The 12,771-nt window shown below is 43.1% G+C and overlaps 1 protein-coding gene across 8 annotated transcripts in view; it reads left to right on the top strand.

Annotated features, from left to right (window-relative positions):
- The window catches only part of FMN1 (formin 1), a 423,460-nt gene that overhangs the window by 114,622 nt on the left and 296,067 nt on the right, over nucleotides 1-12,771 (top strand). For 2 of the 8 annotated variants that reach the window (XM_031002406.3, XM_063698934.1), the window contains exon 1: nucleotides 10,637-12,530. The exons of the other annotated variants lie outside the window; for them this stretch is intronic. In XM_031002406.3, the coding sequence (XP_030858266.3) occupies nucleotides 11,157-12,530 (1,374 nt within the window). In that variant the 5' untranslated portion in view covers nucleotides 10,637-11,156. Of the gene's footprint in view, nucleotides 1-10,636; nucleotides 12,531-12,771 lie in introns of those variants that run through there. 8 annotated transcript variants of the gene reach the window in all.

The raw sequence follows: 12,771 nt of genomic DNA, 5'->3' as shown, positions 1-12,771 counted from the left end.
CACGTGATTGTTTTTGGCCCCCTTTGGATGTGTTCCACTTTCTTACCCTCATTTTTCTGTCTCAAAAGCTTAAGGTTCTGTCTGCATTCACTAAACTTAGAGTGCTGTGAGCATCACATGGTATCTTCCAACCTTGGTCTCTTGCTGTGCACGTCATTTATACTCCATGTGTGTCTTTCACAAAAGCATTTTTTCCCTCTCTCTCTCCAGGATGAAGATGGGAATTTGTGGTTAAAATTATAACCCATATGAGCTATTTAGAATTTGAAATGCAGTAGCCTTTGCATACTGACTGTGAACACTCTTGTATTAACACAAACTTCTGTTTTTTATGGCCCAGTTGTTTTTCTGTTGCCTTTTGGATTTTACAGATTTTAGTTAAGCAATTCCAATTTATTAGTATCATTATTTCTAAATTGCATTAAGGATTGCAGCTACTAGTGTCTCGCATATGAACATCAAAAACTTCCTTCTCCAGCTATAGAAAGTATGTGACTTTGATTCTAGAACTGTTACAGCATTTCTTCAGAATATTTCATGAGGCTTCTTAAAGTATTGACCATGACAGTAGTCCTATATATACTTGTTTTATTTAAATATCCAATTAAAATCATGTACCACATGGAGGCAATAGTGAATACATTTCAAAACCATGGAAAAATGGTTCCTCCCCACCACCTGCACATACTCCATAATAATGACGGTCACATTTATTTAGCTTCTGTGGGGAATCAAGCAAGCACTGGGTTAAGAATATTAGCATATTTAATTCTTGAACTATTCTATGAGTTAAGTATTATTTTTCCCATTTTACACGTGGATGCTATCTTAGAGACGTTAAAGAACCTGCCTCAAGTGACAAAAAGCTCTAGTGTGTGACTAGTAATATCTGATGCTAAACCCCAATGTGTCCCTTTTCAAAGACATAGCCTTATTGCCTCTACTTTTTCTCTGCTCTCTCTTTAACTGTTTAAGAATTGGTGTTCCTATTTCTCCACATCCTCTCCAGCACCTGTTGTTTCCTGACTTTTTAATGATCGCCGTTTTAACTGGTGTGAGATGGTATCTCATTGTGGTTTTGATTTGCATTTTTCTGATGGCCAGTGATGATGAGCATTTTTTCATGTGTCTTTTGGCTGCATAAATGTTTTCTTTTGAGAAGTGTCTGTTCATATCCTTTGCCCACTTTTTGATGGGGTTGTTTTTTTCCTGTAAACTTGTTTGAGTTCTTTGTAGATTCTGGATATTAGCCCTTTGTCAGATGAGTAGATTGCAAAAATTTTCTCCTATGCAGCCATAAAAAATGATGAATTCATGGCCTTTGTAGAGACATGGATGAAGCTGGAAACCATCATTCTCAACAAACTGTTGCAAGGAGAAAAAAACAAACACAGCATGTTCCCACTCATGGGTGGGAATTGAACAATGAGAACACTTGGACACAGGAAGGGGAACATCACACGCCGGGGCCTGTTGTGGAGTTGGGGGAGGGGGGAGGGATAGCATTAGGAGATATACCTAATGTAAATGACGAGTTATTGGGTACAGCACACCAACGTGGCACATGTATACATATGTAACAAACCTGCATGTTGTGCACGTGTTCCCTAGAACTTAAAGTATAATAAAAAATATATGTATATTTATATTTACAAAAAAAAAAAAAGGATGGGCCGGGCGCAGTGGCTCACACCTGTAATCCCAGTGCTTTAGGAGGCCAAGGCAGGTGGATCGCTTGAGCCCAGGAGTTTGAAACCAGCCTGAGCAACATAGAGAAACCCTATCTCTAGAAAACAAAACAAAACAAAAATTAGCCAGGCATGGTGGCATGCAGGTGTGGTCCCAGCTACTCAGGGGGCTGAGGCAGGAAGATGTCTTGCGCCCTGGGAGGCAGATGTTGCGGTGAACTGAGATTGTCCCCACTGCACTCCAGCCTAGGCGGCAGAGCAAGACTCCGTCTCAAAAAAATTGGATCATAGCTGTGGCAATGCCTGACTTACCTTCTCCTTTGCAATTTTACTGCATTGACATTTGTTTCAACAGTTTTCTCTTTAAATGTCTGAATTAATCATGTGGGTATTAGGATCAAAGAATCATTGCTGATTCAGGATTCATTTGTGACCTTTCTACCCTCTGTAAACTTCTAATTTCAGTAGCCATTTGGTTCTGGGTAACCAGCGGATCTATTTTGCCTCCCTTCCTATGTTTAGTAGGAAAGAAAACTGTTATAAAATACCGTAGTTTTTTTGATTTATTGTCATGAAAAGAAACATTTAGAATCAGATGGATGCAGTGCAAATGCTGGCTTTATTGCAGAAAGTTTCATTGGACAGTAATCTGTCAAATGCAATTAATGACATCTCTCTCATAGAGTTATGGAGAGGATGAGGCTGCAAGAAAACTTGCATAAAGAACCGAGCATGGTGCCTACTTGGAACAGCATAGCATGCATGCTCCTCCCATCCGTCTTCATTTTCTTTTAGGTAAATCCCCACCTTCCCTAGATTTTCTTTCGTCCCCTTTAAAAATATTCTTAAATGATACCTGGATCTTTGGAGTTCAAACTAATATTCTCAAGATAACTTTTACTTTAAAAAAATTAAAGAAGGAAAAGAAAAAGTTATAGCGGTAGCCATGAAGTGCCTCGCTTTACTGCATGAGAAGAAGGGAATACAGGCAATAGGCATAAGTAGTCTAATAAATTCCAGGTCTTCATCTTTTATCAGGAGCAACCTAGTCACAATGAAATGCTTTCTCCATAGGCTCCATGCCTTCTGCTGTCATTTGCCATACGGAACAGCAATATTACGCCTTCACTTTGGGAAAGCTCAAAGCTCTTGTGAAACACATCCCAGGAAATTCTGTACTTTAAAGACTGCTACCCACCAACCCTCATCCCCCGCCCCCCAGCTTCAGAAGTCACAGCCTTTCTCTCCCTTTTTACATTATTTTACTTTGTCATGAATATTAAATCCATTTCTAGGGGACCTTTGACAAGGGTTGGTGGAACAACCCAGTCTTAGAAATATTTGAGAGTAGGATTCTAGCCAGTAATGTAATAACTATTTAAAAGTTGATTTTCATGTCTGTAATCTTTTATTTCATTTGTAATGAAGCAGCACTTTTGAAGTCTAATGAATTGACCCAAAACCAAAAATAAATGAATAAATACAATGGCTGGTGCTCTGCTATGGAGGACCCAGGCTTGCTCATTGTCTCAGAAGAGTCCTTCCCCAAAGAAGGGAAAATGTCAGTGCTAAGGCACCCAGTCTCATTTCCAGCATGCTTTTTCTCATGAGAACAGGATGGAAGAAACCCCAAAGTCATGGATTTTTTTTTTCTCTCAAATGACTGAGTTGGTTTAAAAATCATGTTGGAGCTTGGGAAACAAAATAAAGAACAGGGCAAACTTTGTCACCTTATGCAGTGGCCGCTTGAGAAAACTTGGTATTTTCTTCAAGTGGCACAGATGGAAGAATCCAATCCAGAAAACACTGGCCCTGCAACACCCAAAGGGATCCCTTGGAAGAATTTTCTTTGGAGCTCAGTTTCCTTGTGGCATGGTTGCTGCCGGGGCATGCGGAGGTGTGTTGTATGTAGTCCTTCTGCCCAAGTGCATATATCCAGAGGGAGTTGGGAGAAGAAAACTTCCTGCTTGGGCTGTTAGTTCATCAGTAAATACTTGTTTTATAATGAGAATGCTATCAACATCTGTTACATGATGGTTGGTGTCCCTAAGGAAGCTGTTCCTTTCCTAGGAAAACATATCCTACTTACTGCAGGTTATTGATGAGGGCCAAACACATAATAGTGTATGCCGCGTAACAATTCATGAAGTGTAGGTACTGTTCTTACCAGTTTCCAGGCGAGGGAGCTGCAGCACAGGGAGCTTATATTTAACTTGCTCCAGGTTAAGTCTCTGGTAGGAGTGGAGCATGGTGTGAGCCCAGGACTCAAGGTCCGTTCTTTCTTTTTCTTTTTTTTTTTTTTTTTTTTGAGATGGAATCTTGCTCAGTTGCCCAGGCTGGAGTGCAGTAGTGCCATCTCGGCTCACTGCAACCTCCACCTCCCAGGTTCAAGCGATTCTCCTGCCTCAGCCTCCCGAGTAGCTGGGACTACAGGCGCACACCACCACCACGCCTGGCTATAATTTTTTTGAATTTTTAGTAGAGATGGAGTTCCACCATGTTGACCAGGCTGGTCTTGAACTCTTGGCCTCAAGTGATCCGCCTGCCTCAGCCTCCCAAAGTGCTAGGATTACAGGCGTGAGCCACTGCACCTGGCTGAGGTCCTGTTCTTAACTCTGCACACTGCCCGTGTTCCTTGGTCATCACAAGATTACATACCCACTGCTGTCTTCCTTTGTTCAAGCTTCACAAGATGTCCCAGCCTTTCTCCTTTCCTTTTAGATTCTTCTAGTTTGTTATCTATATTCAATCCATTTCTATAGAAGCTTTGATACTGCCCAGTGGAACCAGTCTTATAAATATTTTACTCTTAAGACTTTTCAACAGAGAAAAAAGCCCTTAATCACTGGGATGGGTCCTTGCAAGAGGCAGGTGCTGCCTGTTTTCTTTTTAACCAATTAGTGAAAACAGCTGCAGGCTTTTGATGGGATGACCCAGAGAGGCTGTTGTACGCGTTGCATTGGCAGAGGAACGCCACAGCATGAAGGCAGGGAAAGTGCTACAAAACTAGCTGTGTAAGCTTATCTCTGGCTTTTTCTTTTGTTTGGCCTTATATTCCTGTGAATTACGTAGAAGCAAGGTGTTGTCTCCATTTCAAAGATATAGAAAATGAGTATAACGAAGATGCTGATCAGGAAGAAGGTAAGATTCCACAGCATAGCAGCAGGGTGATGTGATGTGGGTGAACAGGAGATGGGGGATGCCTTTTTCCCCATCTTGGTGCTGCACTTGAGCAGTATGAACTGGTATCAGTTGTTTAGCTTCCCTTGACCTCAAATGCCTTCAGCTTTAAAACAAAAGGTCAAGCTAGGCTGGAGGCAGTGGCTCACGCCTGTAGCCCCAGTACACTGGGGGGCCAAAGCGGGCAGATTACTTGAAGCCAGGAGTTTGAGACCAGCCTGGGCAACATGGTGAAACCCCGTCTCTACAAAAAATACAAAAATTAGTCGGGCGTGGTGACACGCAACTATAATCCCAGGTGCTCCGGAGGCTGAGGTGGGAGAATCATTTGAGCAAGGGGAGGTGAAGGCTGCCTGAGCAGTGATTGTGCCACTGTACTTCAGCCTGGGTAAAGCAGTGAGACCCTGTCTCAAAAAAAAAAAAAAAAAAAAAAACCAAGCTAGGTAAATTTTTACTATTTCCAAGGTCCCATTCAACCTTACAACAACAGGATTCTACCCAAATTATTCCATAATCTTGTGCTCCTTTTATACGACCCCTCATTTTACAGACATTTTTTTGACTCCTTGTGATGTTATAATTTCCTCGGCTGTCCCCTTTTGTTCAAGATGCCGTTTGTTGAATTAAAGCACACTTTCTGAACCAAGAAACCAGGATGTCACCCTTTAACCTACCCATATCTTTATTCAGAACTTACTTATTTTTCCCAGTACATTGCTCTTAACTTTGTTTCACCTGCAGAAATAGTTTCCTCACTCTTATTTACCCTTACTAAGTTTAACTACACTTTCTACTTTTTGTTTCCAACAGTTTTCACATGAAGCTATTTGAACTACTTTGGGAAGCTAGAAGCAATTTGTCATTAAAATCAGGCCCAGAACTTGAAATAAGTTGGACAAGGAGAATGATCACAAGTAGCCTAACAGTGAGATGCGATCCTGTTTGCTTTACTTTCACGTAGCCTTTCTGAAGTCTGATGAGAATGTGGGGGTGAATTCTCCAAACTGAGTAATAGCGAGAAGTGCTACAAAGAGTAAGGGGGCCCTTAGGGAAGTTTCTTTCAGTGTCCAATTTTTACAAAACGATATTTAAAAATTTTTATTGCTGATCTCCTAATATTAGGAAAGTCAAGGAGCTAGACTCTACTGCCTATAGGAGATAATGTGCCTTTTATTGCAATTGTTCTTATCTCACTAGGTATCCACTTATTAGACTGATGTTCTGTTTCTTTTTTTTTTTTTTTTTTTTTTTTGAGATGGAGTCTTGCTCTGTTGCCCAGGCTGGAGTGCAGGGGGTGCATCTCGGCTCACTGCAGCCTCCACACCTCATGGGTTCAAGTGATTCTCCTCCCTCAGCCTCCCAAGTAGATGGGATTACAGGTGCCCACCACCATGCCTGGCTAATTTTTATATTTTTAGTAGAGACGGGATTTTGCCATGTTGGCCAGGCTAGTCTTGAACTCTTGACCTCAGGTAATCCACCTGCCTTGGCCTCCCAAAGTGCTGGGATTACAGGTGTGAGCTACTGTGCCCAGCCTAGACTGATGTTCTTTTTGCCATGAGGTACAATTGGCTCCACTTTCAATCTGTGTACAGCTGAGAGGACAGTGAGATGGGAGAAATGAAGAATTCACTGCTAGTAAATTCTCCACAAATACTATGCTCACATTTTTAAGTAGCTAGGTACCGATTGTTTTTAACAAACAGTTATAACAGAATATCACGTAGGTCAAATGCTACCTATTTTTCATGTATCCTTTGACTTGGAGTTGTCCCTCCATTTACTTGGAAGATTGATCACCTATATACCCAAATCCGCTCATACCCAAGTCCCACAGGAGGCTCTGGGAATCCACTTACAGGAAAAGTTGAAAAGTGAACCCTTCATATATGCAGGTTTCACATCTCATGAAGAGACTGCATTTTCCATCTTCTTTTGGTTGAAAACATATTGTATAGGCGAACCCATACAGTTCAAACCTGGGTTGTCTGAGGTGGATCATTTTTAATCTGGCACAGATTATTTTTTGTAGATTTTTTCCCCAAGTTATGCAAAAGAAAAGAATGGTCATTCTCAGTATAAGGTTGTTTTTTTGTTTGTTTGTTTGTTTTGGTGAAGATCATTTCTGCACAGATGTGGCAGTTAGAGAGTTTGTGTGTCTTGAGGTTAAGACAAGACAAAAGAGAATCAGTTGAGGTAGGTTGTAAAGGACGAAAGGCTTCGCTTCTGCTGGTTTTGTGTAATAGGTGCTTATTTCAGCACATAGATATTGAGATAATGTCCAAGAGAAGTGATTACTTTCCTCCCTGAAAATGTTAAAGCTTTAAAGAGATTCATTTTTCAAGACCAATTTAGATTGAATTTTTAGGTTGCTTATTTGAATATTACAATCTGAAACACTCTCATTCCCTGAGTGACCAGTGGTAACATTTTTTATGGTCATGAGAACCAGTGGCTTGAAGGAGTTCGTGTTCAAAAGATCTCTTTGAATCTTACTTGTGCTCCTCTTACTCGTGTTCATATTTAAATGGTCACTGCTGGCTTTCATTCAAACTTGTTTTAGGTCTAGCTATTACTATTAGACTCAACCTGGGGGATAAAGTCCTTGCTTACGGACTGTAAACAAGAGTCTACTCTTTCTAGATAGAGATCTCCAACTAAATACACATTTCATGGAGGTGGAAGGCAGGGCTGTCTTCATTCTTATGTCCTCACAGCCTCATTCATTGTTGGTGCTCATTAATGACATTGGATGAAGAGGTCTTCTTAATAGAAGTCATGCTTCATAAATGAAGGAGAGTGGTAGGGGCAAACTGGAAAACCTTGACGTGTTTGAGCCCAGAGGATTCCGTGTCTCTTCTGTGGTAGATAGATAGGCCAGCTAGGTTTACTGGAATTTTTGCTTGATTTTTCTTTCCTCTCTCTCCATTTTTTCCTAAGAAAACTTGTAGATTTGTCCCCAAGTTATGCAAAAGAAAAGAACAGTCATCCTCAGTATAATAAGGTTGTTGTTTTTTGTTTGTTTGTTTTTGGTGATGTTTGTCTTTTGTGTCATTTAAGAGGATAAAGTATACTTTACATCCCAGTTAAGGACCACCAATGAACTGGGCTGAAACCTTTGCACCTCGCTGTGTGTGGTCTTCTATTTGGGAAGGAAGTGGAGCCTCTGGGCTTTCGAAGAGTGGTTGAGAGTGTGGATGCTGGAGCCTGCCTGCATGGATTCACATTATACTTCCACCATCCACTGTTTCTGTGGACTGGCAAGACTTTTAATCTTTCTGTGCCTCGGTTCTCTAGCAGGAAAAAGAGAATAACAATAACAACTCATAATATGGTTATCTGTATTAAGTGAGTTAATATGTGTGGAGCACCTAAAATTGTGCTTGGCACATGGTCAACCGTCAGATCTTAGATGATGTTATTCCCCACTTACTAGCTGTGTTAAGTTTGGCAAGTTACCTTCTCTCAGCTATGGTTGCTTACCTTTAAAAATGGGCCTAATAATACCTTACTTACCTAGAGCCAAGGGGATGAAATCAGGTAATCTCCTGGGACCAAAGACTTGACCCACTTTTTGTGAAATTGTGTTGGCATCTATGAGTATTGAGGGGATACTGAAACCTTATAATTCTGCTCCATGCCATGGTGCAGAAGGGCCAGTAGCCCCTTCCAGCATCTGTTCCATTTTGCCCAAATCTATAGAGGGGCCTGGAAGCTTATTCCAGAAATCAATAATTAGTTATGTCTGAGAAATTGAGTCTTTTCAGTTCATAAAAAAAAAAAAAAAAAAGACCAAATACGTGCCATCTCCCACTGCCCCCTGCCATATTAGAATTGGATGATCTGAATTGCTCTTAAGACTGATCTTAGGCCGGGCGCGGTGGCTCATGCCTGTAATCCCAGCACTTTGGGAGGCAGAGGCGGGTGGATCACCTGAGGCCGCGAGTTTGAGACCAGCCTGACCAACATGGAGAAACCTTGTCTCTACTAAAAATACAAAATTAGCCGGGCGTGGTAGCGCATGCCTGTAATTCCAGCTACTCAGGAGGCCAAGGCAGGAGAATCACTTGAACCCGGGAGGCAGGGGTTGTCATGAGCGGAGATTGCACCATTCCGCTCCAGCCTGGGCCAGAAGAGCAAAACTTGGTCTCAAAAAAAAAAAAGAAAAAAAGAAAAAAGACTGGTCTTATGATCTGTTGTGATCATTTCTTCTTTCTACAATCTTGAAGAAGCAGATGTCTGATTTTAATCAATGGGTATTTCCTCTAGACAAGAAGCTTGTTCTTAGACTTAAAAGACACCATTGAATTTTTCTGCAGTGTCCTGGTGGCTTTTTGATTAACTGTGCCTCAGTTAATAATTCCCAAAAATACTATGATCAGGAGCAAACTGAGAAGTACCTGTTTAAAACACAGGATCAAATCAAGATTTTGAAAGTGTTTTACTTACCCTTAGTGGTTGATGGGATGCAATAATGCGTTTTTATCTGTGTGAGCGTTCCATTTGAATACGTTGATTGCTAGAAATGTATTTTTGCAATCAGAATTTCTCAGTATTGATGCTTAGATTGTTTTTAGTACTGAAGAACATGGCTCAAGTTATCAATGTGTGACATGCAGCCACCCACTCCTGCAGATAAAGCAAGACTGTCATTTTCCTTATGGCTACCATTTCCATTTTGCGGAAGGAATTACTGTTTATGTTTAACACTTGAGCACAATCTTCTTGGACCTTTGCTCAAACAGAGATGGCAATTACTGTTCAGCCAGTTTGACTTGCCTCTCCATCCAGAACAGTGTCCTGTCCATTCCAGGCACTCACTGCATGCCTGCTGAGTGGGAATGGATTTGGAAAACACTGAGGCCTTCAGGTAGATAGGGAGCTGTCCCAAGAGGCAGCTATGCAGCTAGGAAACAGGGCTGCAATTTTTACCCCCATCCTTTGTTGCCAGCTTCCCAGCATATAAATAGAGTGGTAGAAAGTACACTGGGCTGATGTTTGGAGGTTGTTTTGTCTGTCCTGTTTTTGTTTAGGCAAATTGGGTCTGTGATAAGAGATCTGACTGATAGAGACTTTTCAGATGTTTTGCCCTTTAGGAGAACGTGAATCCTTGGGGATCTTCAAATTGTTTTGTCTAATAGGGCAGGTTGTGTGTTACACTGTGTCATGCCAGGTTTCATTTTGTTGGCTGGGACACCAAAGGGGGAGAGGCGTGTCCTGCTGCTGCCAGGATTTCTAAGGCAGCCAGGAAGTCACAGCTGCTGAGCAGAAAGAAGCCTGCGGTTGGCACAGGGAGTGTAGAGGGTAATCATTCCTGTGGAGCCTGGGCTGTTTACTCTGCCACCCTGTTGCTGGTGGACACTGGGTGTGGTGGGCGTGCATGCCTAATACCTGTTTGTAGAGCACCGAGACAGCCAGGGCAGAGCTAAAACAGCAGTTATCTGAAACCAGTCGTGTGGGTTTTCCCTCACGGGCTTTAGGAGCTAAAATCTGCATTCCGGATGAAACCTGCAGGGAAGCGGAAGAAAGCACTTAAAAAAAAAGCTTCAAGGGCAGTAACTTAACTGCTTTGAGAGTTCTAGGCACTTTTGAGATGATCTATTGCTTTCTTTAATTTGTTTCCTTGATCGCGGCTTTGTAAGTGGCTGCTGATCTGGGTGTACTGCTAGTTTTTTGGCCTGGATGCCCCAGGCCTCTCTCATCATAATGCAGATGAAAAAGAAGGCCTGTGTCAGAAGTATTTCAGTTGTTTTCTGCTGATTCACTTCTGATTCCCTTAGGCTGCTCTGGGCAGTGGCGAAGTGCCCTCAGTATCAGCTTGCCGGCTCAGCACTTTCAGAAGCCTTCACTTGCTCACCAATGAGGAAGTTGAATGCCACCAGGAGAACCGCCGGCCTGGGGCGGAGCTCCTCGTGAAGTCCTGGGCTGGGATTACAGGGCAGGCTGACTTTCCCTATGACAAAAAGGCTTTTGTCCCCGGGAATAAATACAGAAGTTTCAGAAGAGCAGCCTCCCTGGTCCGTGTGTAGTAAGGTGCGCAGCCTCGGCTGCTTCTGGGCATAGACTCCACAGACTTTTCACAGTTGCCCTGGAACACATCATCGCACAAACCGGAAGGAGGGCACTGTGACCCGAAAGAGACCAAGTGTGTTTGCTGTGCGGCTGACAGCCTGACTCCCGGGTCCTCTCTGTCCTGTCCTGTAAATTAAGAGCAGATGGAGTGGATAAACTGAGAGCGCAGGAGAAGGTAATACAAGTCAGAACTTACACCAAGGGCATTACTGAGACATGGAGAACGTTGATAATTCTCTGGATGGCAGTGATGTGTCAGAACCAGCAAAACCCGAAGCCGGACTTGAAGTGGCTCAGTCGATCCTGAGTAAGTTCTCTATGAAATCCCTATTTGGGTTTACAAGTAAATTAGAATCTGTGAATCCAGAAGAGGAAGATGCTGTGCTGAAAGCATTCCATAGTTTAGACGTGAATCCCACATCTCAGCAGGATGATTCCAGCAATGGCTTGGATCCACAGGAAGCAGGGTCTCGGGTTTCACCTGACCTCGGAAATGATGAGAACATTGCAAGGGTGGAGACAGAATCAGAGGGAAGTCACAGAAAAGAAGCAGGGACATCTCTCCTTGCTCAAGAGCTGCTTCCACTCTCTACTTTGAAAGGGACAAAAGACGATGTCATTTGTGTTCGTGGGACCCTTGTGCACACCACCAGTGATTCTGACTCTGATGATGGTGGCCAGGAGCCAGAGGAGGGAAGCAGCACCAATGGCCCAAAGTCCCCTAGTGTTGTTTTATCTGAGCCATCTCAGGAGTCCAAGGAAAACCCAGGAGGTTTCAGGGAAAATACTGTCACTGGGGAAGTGAATGGTGCGGAGCTCTGTGCAGAAGATCCTCAAAGGATTCCACCTGAGATGAGCAGCAAAGTGGAAGCTGGCAATGGTGGTCTTCAGACAAAGCGTCGCCCCAGCCAGGACCAGGTGGGAGAAGAAGGGTCCCAAGACCTACCTGCAGTAACAAACCAGAATTCGAGTGTTGGTGTCACTGAGAGTGCCTCTTCTAAAAAAGAAGTCTCTGGAGAGAAGTCATTCCAACTTCCAGCTTTTTTCAGTGGGCTTCGTGTGCTGAAGAAGGGGGCTACCGCTGAGGGAGGAGAGACCATCACGGAAATTAAACCAAAGGATGGGGACTTAGCTTTGCTCAAATTGACGCAGCCTGTGCAGAAGTCCTTAGTGCAGGCAGGGCCGCAGACATTGAAGAGTGAGAAGAAAGCAACTGATCCGAAGGCCACTCCCACTCTCCTGGAGCAGCTCTCTCTGCTGCTCAACATTGACATGCCCAAAACTGAACCGAAGGGAGCAGACCCTGAGTCGCCCAGGAGAGAAGAGATGGGCTGCAATGCTGACCAAGAGAGCCAGAGCGGCCCTGGAGTACCACAAACCCAGGGTGGTGAGGTCAAGCCAAAGTCGCCAGAGACAGCCCTGGAGGCTTTTAAAGCCCTATTCATCCGGCCCCCCAGAAAGGGGACCACAGCTGACACCTCTGAGCTGGAAGCTCTCAAGCGCAAGATGAGACATGAGAAGGAGTCGCTAAGAGCTGTGTTTGAACGGTCCAATTCTAAGCCAGCGGATGGCCCCTATGATTCCAAAAGTGTATGTAGAATTGGGTTTTGCATTTTAAGATAAAATATGGTGCTGCTGTATTTCTTTCCAGGTTTCCTCCCAAAGTGAATCCTAGTTGCCTGTTAGTGATTCTTTTAGTTGAAAAAGGATTATAATCAAATTATATTGTCCTGTAAGGAGTATGGAGTTAACCAGAAGTGCTTTTCACGTGTCCTGATTTTTATCTGGAATATTGCAAGAGAGATATACACAAAGATGTGCAGGTAGGAAA

Source organism: Gorilla gorilla, chromosome 16 (assembly GCF_029281585.2).
Source record: "Gorilla gorilla gorilla isolate KB3781 chromosome 16, NHGRI_mGorGor1-v2.1_pri, whole genome shotgun sequence".
Taxonomy (NCBI): domain Eukaryota; kingdom Metazoa; phylum Chordata; class Mammalia; order Primates; family Hominidae; genus Gorilla; species Gorilla gorilla.
This window is presented reverse-complemented; position numbering and strand designations above follow the sequence as displayed.